General features: G+C 41.7%; 2 protein-coding genes across 2 annotated transcripts; both read right to left on the bottom strand.

The window, feature by feature from the left end:
- Positions 1 to 1,341: 1,341 nt before the first annotated feature.
- Positions 1,342 to 2,280, bottom strand: LOC142853591 (olfactory receptor 2H2-like). The gene has a single exon (XM_075978753.1). It carries the CDS (start codon positions 2,278 to 2,280, stop codon positions 1,342 to 1,344), a length of 939 nt encoding a protein of 312 aa, XP_075834868.1.
- A 7,795-nt stretch (positions 2,281 to 10,075) lies between these two features.
- On the bottom strand, positions 10,076 to 11,014 carry LOC142853590 (olfactory receptor 2H2-like). Its single transcript, XM_075978752.1, has one exon. The coding sequence runs from the start codon at positions 11,012 to 11,014 to the stop codon at positions 10,076 to 10,078; it is 939 nt and encodes a 312-aa protein (XP_075834867.1).
- Between the last annotated feature and the right edge of the window lie 2,800 nt (positions 11,015 to 13,814).

The raw sequence follows: 13,814 nt of genomic DNA, 5'->3' as shown, positions 1-13,814 counted from the left end.
CTGATTCTGGGGTAGGGACTTCTTTCTTTTCCATTTCCCTCGATTTTCTCAGTCTGTCTATTCTGTTCTAGTTTTAGTGACTTTTGCTGTTGCTAGAACCATAACCTGACAGGAATCAGTAAAAGGGGAAAGGATTTATGCTCATAGATTGAGGGGATGCCATCCCTCATGATGGGCAAACATGGTAGCAGGGTATGAGCGACAGAGCAACACTGGATTCACAGACGGAAGCAGAGCGAGGATAAACTGTGGCCGTGGCTCTGTAAGCTCAATGCCTGCCTCAGTGACCCACTTCTTCCACATAGGCACCAGTTCCTAAAGGTTCCATCACATCCCCAAACATTTCCTTACCTCTGGACCAAATGTCCAGATGCATGAGCTTATAGTGGGCATTTCACATTCAAGCCACAACCTCTGTCAGGGGAGAAACAGTTCCTGGTTGCAGATAGCTCTCATCATGTTGCTGTATCCTAATGTTATGGGGCAGTAGGCCTCATGCTCTTCCAGAAAGGGGAGTCACAAGGAAATGTCTCATAACTCCAAGAGACAAACATAGACGATAGATGACAGATAGATAGATAGATAGATGATAGATAGATAGATAGATAGATAGATGGATAGATAGTAGATGGATAGATTGATTGATGTTAGATAGATAGATGATAGATGATAGGTAGATAGATAAATGATAGGTGATGGATAGATAGGGGATAGAAAGATCCATGATAGATGGATAGGCAGAGATGTAAGAAGTCACTAGATTATCAATTCTCTTCCATTGTAAGATGATCAAAGGGCATCTTTTTAAATTTCAGATTTGTTATAACCTAAGGCTTTGCTTGCATGGCACATGCTGATATACAGATGGAACAGCTTTGGAGAGAAGATAAATCAAGAAACACCCAAGTTAGAGTTTGCAAATTTTTGGAAACAAATGAAATAAAAATAAGATGGAAAAGGGAGGAGGAAATATCAAGAGTTGATAACGTTTGAGCTTAAGATCTATTAAAAAATGCATGTATCCTCTCTCTTCCTCCCTCCCTCTCCACAGTCACACCGTTCTACTACAGTGGCTCAGGTGTGTGGCTTTGGAAGTTGATCACTTAATTTTTTCCAAAAGTGTATTTTCATTGAAATAGAATTATATTGATTTCCCCTCCCTTTTCTACCTCTAGCTCCTACCAGATTCCCTCTCTTCATTTCTCCTCACAAGTCTTTTCTTTCTCAAGTTGACAGCTTCTGTTTCTTTTATTATTCTTGTTACATAATATGCACACACAAATATATAAATACAACTTACATATCATGAAGAAACTTTTTAATTCAGAAAGCATTTTGCCCTCAGCTCTCCCCAGATTCCCCATCCTTCCCCAGCAGCCTCCAGAATGCTCTCTTGACCTCCTTGTTCCTCAGGGTGTATACAATAGGGTTGAGTGTAGGAGTGCCCACTGCATAGAAGAGACCAAAAAACTTGCCCCTCTCTTGGGCATAGGGATTTTTGGGCTGCAGGTAGACAGCTATGACTGAGCTGTAGAAGAGGGTGACCACAATGAGATGGGAGGAACAGGTCCCAAAAGCTTTCCTGCGCCCTTTTACAGAGTTAGTCCTGAGCACTGCCCTGGCAATGGCACCGTAAGAGACAAGGATGAGGCTCAGAGGCACAAGCAGGAAGATGACACCGGCTACTGCTAACTGAATCTCATTAAAAGTCGTGTCCCCACAGGAGAGTCGAATTAGGGATGGGACTTCACATACAAAGTCATCTATCTGCCTATGGGGACAGAAGGGAAGTTTGAGGGTGGGTGGAATCTGTACTATGGATTGGGCTAAACCTATAGCCCAGGCCACAGCTGCCAGCTGCCAGCACAGGCGGGGGTGGATGATGGTGGCATAGTGCAGGGGCTGACAGACAGCCACATAGCGGTCAAAGGCCATCACCGTCAGGAGGATGCACTCAGTGGTTCCCAGAACCATGAAGATGAAGAGCTGGACAGCGCATCCCAGGAAGCTGATGGTCTTTGTGGGGCCCCAGAGGTTGACCAGCATCTGGGGCACACAGGTTGTGGTGAAGCAGAGATCCAGGAAGGAGAGGTTGGAGAGGAAGAAGTACATTGGAGAGTGGAGCCTGGGATCCAGTGTGGACAGCAGGAGGATGAGTGTGTTTCCTAGGAGCGTGAGGAGGTAGGAACACAAGACCACCACAAAGAGAATCTTTTCGAGGCGTGGGTGTTCAGAGAAGCCCAGCAGGATGAAGCCCACTGGGGAGGTGTGGTTGACCATGGCCTTTTATGTCTAGTTGAAGGGATTGAAGCTGTCAGATCAGTGTGATATAAGAGGCCTGATTAAAACTCACTAAGGAGTTTCTCAGGACATACCAGGCAGATATTTTCCTTCTTCCTCTGGTCTCCCAAGCTTCTTTTCTAGGCTCATCACCAAGTAGGTCCTTGTCTTTGCTTGTTTCTCTTGGTCAAACATTGTCTAGTGGCTATGAGGAAACAGAGAATGTGGTGGAGGCCAGGTAGGTCCTTACACTGCTCCTTTGACTTCCTGGTTAGGGGTAAAGAATGCCAATACGAGACTGGTTAAACAAACCATTCACTCATTGGCAGAAATGTGTTGGGTGCCCTGTGTTCTCAAAGCTTTTCTGTTTTTTCTCTGTGTTGTCTCATGCCTAGCATCTCTTGGAGGAACTAGTTAAATACTGTGTTTTAGGGCTATGGATGTGCCTCTGAGGCTGAAAACCGCCAACCATGGACTGTGGTTTAGACCTGTAGTTTACAAACAAATAAGTAAATAAAGAAATAAAATAAATTTAAACTAATTATTTTTAATGAATTTTCATTAAATGTATCTCTGTAAGTTTCACAGTATCATCATATATGTGTTGACTTAATGAACACTTATGGGCATAACTAGAAATATATTTCATTTACTTTATGCATCTTCTTATGTAAGATAGTTTATCAGAGACAGAATGAGTCTTTTTGTTTGTTTGTTTGAAATACAGTTTGAGGTATAGGCTGGCCATCTACTCCAGGCAATCTTCCTGTATCACTTTCTGGAATGCTGAGACTATAAGTCTGAGCCACCAAATCTGGCTCAGAATGTGTTATGTATATGAGACATTTTCTTTCATTTTAGGAGACTCCATTCATACATAGCAGATAATTTCATTTGTCTTGGCTTCTTTACGATCTATTATTAAATAGCTGCCCTGGCTAGGAAGTAGCTTTGGTCCAATCACTCAGTCCTCATGAAAGTTAACAGCAGGAGGCAAGAGAGACTTGTTAAAAATTGCTGTGGCTCACAGTTGCATTATCAAAAGACTCAGATATAAATACCAACCATGCAGGTGAATGAAAGTGCCAAATTTATAAAGGGAAGGAAAATTTGGGGAAAATTTCACCTGCACAGACTCCATCAGTGAGGGGACTGGAAATATTGGAGCATAGCTGGCCGGATCATTGATAGATGAGGGAGGTTGCAGCTCCTCTGGAAGCTGAAGTGAGGACACAGGGTTCTCTGCCCTGGCAGATGACAGGAAAGCAATGGGTGGGTGGGGCGCAGTCAGAAGTATTCTAAAATGGAAGAACACCCACGGGGCTCTCACTCACTGCACCGACATTCCTTCCATAACCTGATTTCCTTTCCCCTTTGTTTTTGCATCTTCAGAGTATGTTTCATTATTATTATTTTATATTCAAACCAAAGTATAAACAAAGAAAATTTCTACAGTATAAATAATAAGGAATTCAACCTCTAATGTATCCAGTAATCAGGTTAAGGTTTTAAACAGACATTCCAGGTATCTGTGAGCCCCTCCCTGGCTTCCCATTTTCCACCCTCAAAGATGGAAACTTTATCAACTTTACATGAACTTTTTCCTGTCTTTTCCTGTCTTTTGTTGCTTTAAAAATACATTGCACAGCGACAGGAGAGAGAGAGAGTTCAGCTGTTAAAGGCACTTGCTCTTTTGCAGAGGACCCTATGTCAGTTCCCAGCACTCAGATGGTGTCTTACAACCATTCCTAGTTCCTGAAGATCTGATATCTTCATCTGATCTTTGTAGGTGCCAAGCCATATACTGAACATACACACATGCAGGGAAAATACACATATATGTGATATAAAATAAAAAAAAATCTTATTAAGATTCATTGCATTCATTTTTGTGTGTGTGGGGGTGTGTGACACCATTTGTGTGGAGGTGAGAGGGCAGCTGTGGGAATTGTTTTCCTTCTATCATGAGGATACATGGGATCAAATCCAGGTCATCAGGATTGGTGGAAGCTGGTTGCCTGAAGGGGTAGTCATCTTTCCTTTTTGCTATTAGTACTTTACAGCTGTGAAGTGCATCACTTGTGCCAAGTATGGTAAACAGCTTCCTGAACATCTGGTTTCCATAGTAGCCCTGCAAAAATCTTATCAATTTTACCATGAATTTTTTACAGTGAACTGTCTCAGGCAAGTAAGGGTTCTCAGGTCAGCCACTCAAAAAAATGTTGAGACCAAGAGACTTCCTGAGGGAAAACAGGAGAACAGACTGTGGCCTTTTCCTATCCATGAGGGAGTGAGGCCACCAGATCAGCATCATTTAATGTGGTTGATAAAACTCACCCTGTTTTGCAATATCTAATGCCTATTATCTTGGCAGTCAAGAGGCAGCAGTGGGTGGATTTTCTTTGGGATCAGCCTGGGGGTACACTTGCCTTAAAAGCTAAAATCAACCCCCAAAGTAATCGATAAATGCAATCAGATAAAAGCCCCTCACCCATTTTAACTTCCCATCTGGGGCTCTATTGTTGAGGACACATGGAAACCAGCATTTCATGAGAGAATAGCAAGTATTCTACTTACCCTCATCTGGTTGCCTGCAATTGCCCATGTTGAAATTCTTAATTGGTGCCTAGTCTCTGCAGGGGCATCAAGAAGGAAACTTGAAATTAGGGAGAAAGGTGGTCTCTGAAGGAGCAACTAGATCTCTGGTTGTAACAAGAATTGCTAAGCTTTATAGCCAGGCTCTCTTTTGAGCACACACTCATGTGATTTGTTAGAACAATCTTATCTGATTCTTAAATCCTCAGATTTTATGAGAGAGCTTTTAAATAATAATTACCTAAAATCTTCCATGGCGGGAGTGTTTGTACTATGTAAACGGAGCAAACACTGTAAATGAGGCTCTGCATTCCTTCATCCAAGCTGCTAATCATTTATCCACACACCTCTGATTGCCTTTTATAACTCTATGTATTAGTGTCTTCCTTTTTACATGAAGACATCAACAAGGAACGTTTAAACCACTAGGCTAACTCAATATAGTGGTAAACACCGGAGCACATGTGTAAACACTAATGAACTGACCTTCCAACAACCATTGCCTTTTCTATTGGGTAGATGAAGCCAAATAGGGCAGAGGCATCTCTTAACTAGCAAGCTTTAATCTGTAGAGAAGTTAGCATCTCTTTTAGTGGTCCTGGTGGTGGAAAGCCTGACGAGGTATGTGATGGAGAGAGGGATCCCAGAACTCCTATCCTATGGAGAGAAACATCTCGTTAATTCAGCTGAGACCCAAGGGTTCCACAGCCCACAGACAATTAGCTAGTAATTGTGGTAGAGGGGGCAGGGGACTCTCGGGAGAAAGTGCGCCAGCGATAGCCCTTTCTAGAATAAGTGACAAGGTCACCCGTTCCTTCTTTGTTAGTAGAAGTGACAAGGATCACATCTGCTCCCCTCCACCCAGCATCTAAACATTCTGATTTACCCACTCAAGTCCACATTGCATGTGTTTGTGTATACGTGTGTGTGTGTGTGTGTACACTTGTGTATGTGTAGACAGGCAAAGACATCTATTTACCCCTCATTTGACATAGGCAGGTATCTATCAGTCATCAGAGTTAGGATATGGTGTCCACATCCTCACAGATGGTTCAGATCTTTGGTCATACCTGACAGTCATCTCAGCCCTCTGGATGTGTAATTTCAATATTCATATTTTCTTAGATTCTACATTCTCTCCTCCACTGTGGCAGGAAATCCAGAACAATGTTATAACTCAAGGATATTGCAACGAAAAGATTGAGTGGATGCTATCTGTAAAAGATGGAGGCTTGGTTGTCCCTGTCAGCACCCATGTAATTATCCATTCTAATGAACACAAAAATTTGATAGATCTTGGAGATAACTGGAATCACACAAATGGAGTCAGGAAATAGCTCTAACCCTGGCTATCATGTCTCATTATTATGGATCCGCTGTGATCAAAAGATAGACAAACCTTTATCCAAACTAGCTAAAAGGCAGAGAGAGAACAAACCAAATTAACAAAACCAGAAACAAAAAGGGGGTATAACAACAGATGCTGAGGAAATCCATAGAATTACAAGGACAGATTTAATCAAAACCTATAAGCTGTCAAATTGGAAAATCTTAAAGAAATGGATAATTTTCTTGATAGATACCACTTACCAAAAGTTAAATCAAGATCAGATAAATAAATAGACCTATAGCCCTTAGTGAAATAGAAACAGTCAACCAGAACAAACAAACAACAAAACAAAACAATAACAAAACTAAGGGCAAGATGGTTTTAGGGCAGTTTCAAACAAGAGTTAATGCCAATACCCCTCAAATAATTGCACAAATTATAAACAGAAGAAACATTGGCCAATCCATTTTATGAGTCCACAGTTACTCTGATACCCAAACCACATAAAGACTCAACAAAGAAAGATAATTACAGACTAATTTCTCTTATGAACACAGATGCAAAAATACTTAAAAAAAATCATTCACCATGATCAAGTAGGCTTCGTCTCAGAGATGCAGGGATTATTCAATATTTGAAAATGAGTAAATGTAATTTACCATATAAACAAAATAAAAGAAAAAATCCATATAATCATCTCATTCAATGCAGAAAAGGCCTCTAACAAAATCCAGCACCCTTTCATGATAAAAGTTTTGGAGAGCTTAGGTACACAGGAACACACCTAAACACAATAAAGGCAATTTATAGCACCACTAAAAAATGAATATTATAGTCAGCCTTCACCTAATGGATGACAACCTCTGATATTTTGTGCTTATTTGTTGAATTTCTCTTGTGGGCAAATTCTGTAAAATTTGTTTTCTTTGCTGTGTGTAGCTATTGATAGCTCTACTTAGAGGTAACTCAACTTCTAAACATTATTTTATATTTTTATTACTGGAAATTGAGCCTAGGGTCCCAAGCATGCTAAGCATATGTTCTATCTATCGTGAGTTTACACTCTCAGTTTCTATTGTTTACTTTGACACAGAGTCTCTTACATGTATGAACCACCATGACAAACCCAAATTACGTTTTTAAGGTGGGCTTCTTATGGATTTCCCCAGGGAAACAAAGCTAATTTTGATCATTCGGTTGTTGGTTGGGGGTTTTGTGCATAAACTCTCTGAACCAGTATGACTTCACCCTTTTCTGGTAGGCTTACGTGTAACCTGGGAAATGCTTTCCAAGTTCAGGCAGCTTACAAGTCTTTAATGGTTTTTCATCAAGATAGACTGCACAAAGTATTTAGCCATTCCAGACACCAGAGTTATGCTGAGCTGGACTAAAGCTTTGGTTGACTTATTAGAACTTGCTGTTTCATGTCTGGCTGACTTACCAGTCGGTCACTTGATCACAACAACCCTGCAACCTCAGATCATCTCCATGTTGACATTTCCTAGTTGTTCTCACTGAGGTGCTGCTTTTGTTAACCTCCAAGTATGTATTGCCTTTTCCCCCCTGTCTGTTCCAAATAAAAGCAGCTCCATCCTCACTAGAACTTCTGACCCCTGTGGTCTGCCTGAATAACCTGGTTTCATGTTGTCCATGGAGGCATGTTGGGACCAGCTCTAGACTAGCATGTCCGAGGCTGTTCTTTCTCAGGTTCAGGAGAATTTTTTTTTGAGTAAGTAGAATTTATTATATTCCTTTGGCTTATTTTTAGTGTCTTGAATTGGTGGGTTTTACTTAGTTTAGACATATTGATGATTTTCAGGGAGATTTTCCAAGATTCTCTCCCAGTCATTCTGTCTCCACTGAAGAGAGGATCTGGCTTCTGCATGCACTTGCACACACTTGTGCATGCGTGTGCATGCGCGCGCACACAGACAAATACACATAAATAAAAATAAAATAAATATTAAAAAGAATTCACTGTAGGTTTTAAGCAAAACATTTATTTATTAGATTGTGTGTGTTTAAAATTTATTTGTTCTTATTTTGTTTTTATGAACATTGACTGAATGTATGTAAATACACTATGTGGGATCCTGGTTCCTAGGGAAGCCAGAAGAGGGTGTAGATTCCCTTGGAACTAGAAACAGTTTTTAACCACTAGTGGGTGCTGGGAACTGTACCTGGGTCCTTCTGCAAGAACGTCCAGTGCTCTCTACTGCTGAACCATTGCACCAGCCCCCACAGTAGAGTTTATATTGAGCTTGCTTTGCATTTCTAGAACATTCTCACTTTCAAACCTCCTACAAATTCCCTCATGAACCTTAATTCCTGGAAGAAAGAAGGCTTTTCTCTAGGGAAGACATACTGGGTGGTTTGACAGCATCTGGGATATTCCATCAACTTGGAGTAGGATAGGAGGTGCAAGGATTTCTATGCTTCTCTTTCCATCTCCGTAACCCACCAAAATTCCTGGAATCGAAGTACTACTTTATCTGTTTTTTTGTCTTTATTTATTCTAGAAAACAAGATGAGGAAGAGTTATGATCCAGAACAAGATTATCCCTCTGGCTCTTTCTCAGGAGGAAAGGATGTCATTCTCAAGGAGAGCTCCTTTCCAAAGTTACCAGTTAGGACACTGGGGTCTCTGAAATAGTTCTATCTCTGGTTTGACCCTGAAAAAAATTCCATGTAGGGAAGGACAAGAGGAGGGAGAGAAATCACATTCTAGATGTGTTTATCCCATTTCTAAAAGCAGTACCAATTCCCTGAATGTTCTTGTCTTTGAGTAGGAAAGTCTCTGGATTAGGGTTTTTCTTGTTGTTATTTTGTTTTTTAATGGGATTATTCCTGGCTTCTTTCTAATTATACAGTGGAGAAAACTCCAGATTCTGGGGGTTATGTCTGTGTTAAAGCAGCATTTACCCAGTACGTGCGAGACAGAAGCAGAGGGATATTGTGAGTTTGATGCCAGCCTGGTCTGCATAATGAGTTCCCAGTTAGCCATAGCTACATAGTGAGACTCTGTCTTGAAAAAAATAAAAATAAAAAATCAACAACCCCCCCAAACCACCAAATGAAGTATAAAGTAATGATAAAGACAATTAGAAAAAAGTGGACTCAGAGAATTGAGAATCTACAAACAAAATAAAGGCAATTAAAAACTGAGTGGAAAAGGAAATAAACGTAAGTAAATAAATATTAACCATATTTTGGATATAAAATAAAGATGCCTCCTCTATCTCTATCTGTCTGTCTGTCTGTCCATCTGTCTGTCTACCTTTAGCTCTGTCCCCCTCTCTTTCCTCTCCAGAGAAATGAGAATAAACCCTAGATAGGGCACCAAAGGTAGGGCAAACAAATTATTCCACCCAAGTCCAGCTTGGTCATCTAAGGAGTTTATTGTGGTTTCTTACAGAGCAAGGGAGATGTATTACAGCTGTAGCTCTGCCACTGAAAGCCTCATTTAAGCATGGATAAGGACTCATGTAAGTTGTCTCATTGGGGTATGGTGTATAACTTGCTTGCTGCTGGGTTTCCAGAGAGGTTTCTGTCTTCCAATTGTTTACAGGTTGTGTCATCTCAAGGAGGAGTCACTGGAGTCCTGTAAGTTTCATGGCCTTCCTGGGTTTTGTAAAAATTTTTTCCTTTTAAATTTCTTGAGCTGCCTCCTTGATCAGTCCAGGTAGGAACACTTCAGTTTGGAAGAAACATCTAACACTCTTCCTCTTCCTCTTCGGCTTCTCTACTTCTTACTCGCTAGGCTCACTATTGTGACTTGGATAGGTTTGAAAGAGTAAGTGGACTTGGGAATTCAATTTTTTTCACCAAGGCTCAAATTCGTTTTAATTTGGAAAGCATGCTATTTCTCCCTCAGCTCTCCCCAGATTCCCCATCCTTCCCCAGCAGCCTCCAGAATGCTCTCTTGACCTCCTTGTTCCTCAGGGTGTATACAATAGGGTTGAGTGTAGGAGTGCCCACTGCATAGAAGAGACCAAAGAACTTGCCCCTCTCTTGGGCATAGGGATTTTTGGGCTGCAGGTAGACAGCTATGACTGAGCTGTAGAAGAGGGTGACCACAATGAGATGGGAGGAACAGGTCCCAAAAGCTTTCCTGCGCCCTTTTGCAGAGTTTATCCTCAGCACTGCCCTGGTGATAGCACCATAAGAGACAAGGATGAGGCTCAGAGGCACAACCACAATGAAGATACTAGCAACAGCCATCTGGATCTCATTATAGGTGGTATTCCCACAAGAGAGTCGAATTAGGGATGGGACTTCACATAAAAAGTCATCTATCTGTCTATGGGGACAGAAGGGCAGTTTGAGGGTGGGAGGTGTCTGAACTATGGATTGGATCAAACCTATAGCCCAGGCCACAGCTGCCAACTGCTGACACAGGCGGGGGTGAATGATGGTGGCATAGTGCAGGGGCTGGCAGACAGCCACATAGCGGTCAAAGGCCATCACCGTCAGGAGGATGCACTCGGTAGTTCCCAAGAACATGAAGATGAAGAGCTGAACAAAACATCCCAGGAAGCTGATGGTCTTTGTGGGGCCCCAGAGGTTGACCAGCATCTGGGGCACACAGGTTGTGGTGAAGCAGAGGTCCAGGAAGGAGAGGTTGGAGAGGAAGAAGTACATTGGAGAGTGGAGCCTGGGATCCAGTGTGGACAGCAGGAGGATGAGTGTGTTTCCTAGGAGTGTGAGGAGGTAGGAACACAAGACCACCACAAAGAGAATCTTTTCGAGGCGTGGGTGTTCAGAGAAGCCCAGGAGAATGAAACCCACTGGGGAGGTGTGGTTGACCATGGCCTTTTGTGTCTAGTTGGAGGGATGAAGCTGCCGGACAGTGTATCTCACTATGTTTTGTAGCATCTTACTTTGTGTACTTGTCAGCACACTTGAGGTGGATGCTTCTCTTCTTCCTCTACTCTTCACGTTCCTTTTCCTGGCTCACCATCAAGTCCTTTCCTCTTCCCTCGTCTTCCTGGTCAAATGTTTTCTAGTGCCTACGAGGAAACCAGAGATGTTCTGGAAAATGGATGGATTCCCACACTGACCTCTGGCTTCTCAGCTGAATAAAAAAAAGAAAGCTGATGAAAAACACGAATTAATTAATCACTGAGTTTTCATTGTTTGAATAAACATTTATTGACCACAATGTATGATCTGAACACTGTGTAGATATTGACTTTGATCCTTATGGGTATTGGCAGTAATGAGGAACTATGTGGTTGGATCAATGATTTGATGGCAAACAGTGTAGAATTGATCTCATTTTGTTTGAAAGGCTGATTTTTTTTTCATGTGTCTTTCAAATGTCTCAAAGATTTAAGCCTTACTATTCTATTCTAGTTGTGGGTTACTATCTGAAGGATAGATGGCTTCTTTGTATCTTCTTTTTATCTAATAAACATTTTTCATTTATTTTACATACCAACCCCAGTTTTCCCTCTCTTCTCTCCTCCCATTCCTCCCCATCTTTTTCCATTCTCTCCCCCTTTCTTCCCATATCCTCCCCTGCCCATTTCCTCTATCCCCTGCCCATCCACTCCTCATGGTCTTATTTTTAAAGTGTGGACATGGATTTGTTGATGGCTCATATTCTGTCTCCAGTACACTTTTTCAGGAGATTCACTCAGAGGTCTGTCCCGTGGTTGAGATTTTTCCGTACATGAAATGACTCAATTCCCAGAGAGATCAATCGATTTATTTTATTCATTATCAGAAATGATAGGAAGGTGAGCATCCAAACAGCCTAGGCTCCCATAAAGCCAGTACATGCAGTAGGTTCAAAACCCAGTGCCATTGTCCTTGACTTCTCAGCAGCCCTCATTGTCCACCATATTCAGAGAGTCCAGTTTTATCCCATGCCTTTTCAGTCCCAGTCCAGCTGGCCTTGGTGAGCTCCCAATAGATCAGCCCCACCGTCTCAATGGGTGGGTGCCCCCCTCAGTCTTGACTTCCTTGCCTGTTTGGATGCTCACCTTCCTAGACCTGGATGGAGTGGGGAGGACCTTGAACTGCCCACAGGGCAGGGAACCCAGACTGCTCTTCAGACAGGAGAGGGAGGGGGAGGGGAATGGGCCGTGGGGGAGGGGGAGGGAAAAGGGAGGCGGGGAGGAGGTGGAAATTTTTAATAAAAAATTTTTTAAAAAATAATAAATAAATAAAGATGAAAAAAAGAAAAAAAGAAATGATACGCACATTCATGGTGGTATGGCTGTAGACTGATTTTACCCTTTAAAAGAGGTTTTTATGAATTATTAAATTGAAAGCAAATGTCTTCTCCTCACTTGAAAACCTCTGTCCTCAACATTTTATCTCACAAATGTGGAACAAGCCAGGATAAACACAGTGTTGCTTCTATGTGACCACTGCCTACTTATGTAATTACACAGTTCCTTAAGGGCGTAGAATTCTAGCGCTGGACGGGCTCAGGAAGGAGGAGCTGTGAGGATGAGCAGCCCGGTCTCCGTAATGAGGTCATTTTTTTAAAAATTAAAACAGTAGAAGCTTAGAAATAGAGAGTTGAAGTAGCTGTGTGTTTAGTAACTTAAACACATGATTTTTCTCTCTTTGTTTTGAGGTAGTGTTGCATTGCTCTTGGTACTGATCGCATTTTGACTATGTATCCCAGGCTAGCCTGGAACTTGGTACTGATCTCATTTTGACTATGTATCCCAGGCTAGCCTGGAACTTGGTACTGATCTCATTTTGACTATGTATCCCAGGCTAGCCTGGAACTTGGTACTGATCTCATTTTGACTATGTATCCCAGGCTAGCCTGGAACTTGGTACTGATCTCATTTTGACTATGTATCCCAGGCTAGCCTGGAACTTGGTACTGATCTCATTTTGACTATGTATCCCAGGTTAGCCTGGAACTTGGTACTGATCTCATCTTGACTATGTATCCCAGGCTAGCCTGGAACTTGGTACTGATCTCATCTTGACTATGTATCCCAGGCTAGCCTGGAACTTGGTACTGATCTCATTTTGACTATGTATCCCAGGCTAGCCTGGAACTTGGTACTGATCTCATTTTGACTATGTATCCCAGGCTAGCCTGGAACTTGGTACTGATCTCATTTTGACTATGTATCCCAGGCTAGCCTGGAACTTGAGATCGTCCTGCTTCTTTGTTATTATGCTTAATTTACTAATCCAACCAGAAGCACACACTTCTGGTTTCTCTTAATTCTTGGCTAATTTCACTCATATTAAAATTCAAATCTTTTATTTTGAGGTAGGTTCAAATTTACAATCAGGCTGCAAGATAGTTGCAATGAATCCTGTATCACTATCATTGCCATTAACAAATTTTTAGTGTTTTTGTTCATTTGTACTCTGATTTCACCCCCACCTGTCTTTTAGCTTTTTCAGTACAGAGTTTCTCTGTGCAGCCCTGACTGTCCTAGATCTCACTCGTGGCCTCAGACTCAGAGATCCACCTATCTTTTCCTCTTGACTGCTGGGATTAAAGACATATACCACTGGTTTCTCTTAATGTGTTTATATATTATTTTTATTTAGCATTATTTAGGAAACCATGCTGTTTTCCTCCATCATATTTCAGAATGATTTGCTACAAGATAGTCCCTCAATG

The sequence above is a fragment of the Microtus pennsylvanicus genome, chromosome 7 (assembly GCF_037038515.1).
Source record: "Microtus pennsylvanicus isolate mMicPen1 chromosome 7, mMicPen1.hap1, whole genome shotgun sequence".
Classification (NCBI taxonomy): domain Eukaryota; kingdom Metazoa; phylum Chordata; class Mammalia; order Rodentia; family Cricetidae; genus Microtus; species Microtus pennsylvanicus.
This window is presented reverse-complemented; position numbering and strand designations above follow the sequence as displayed.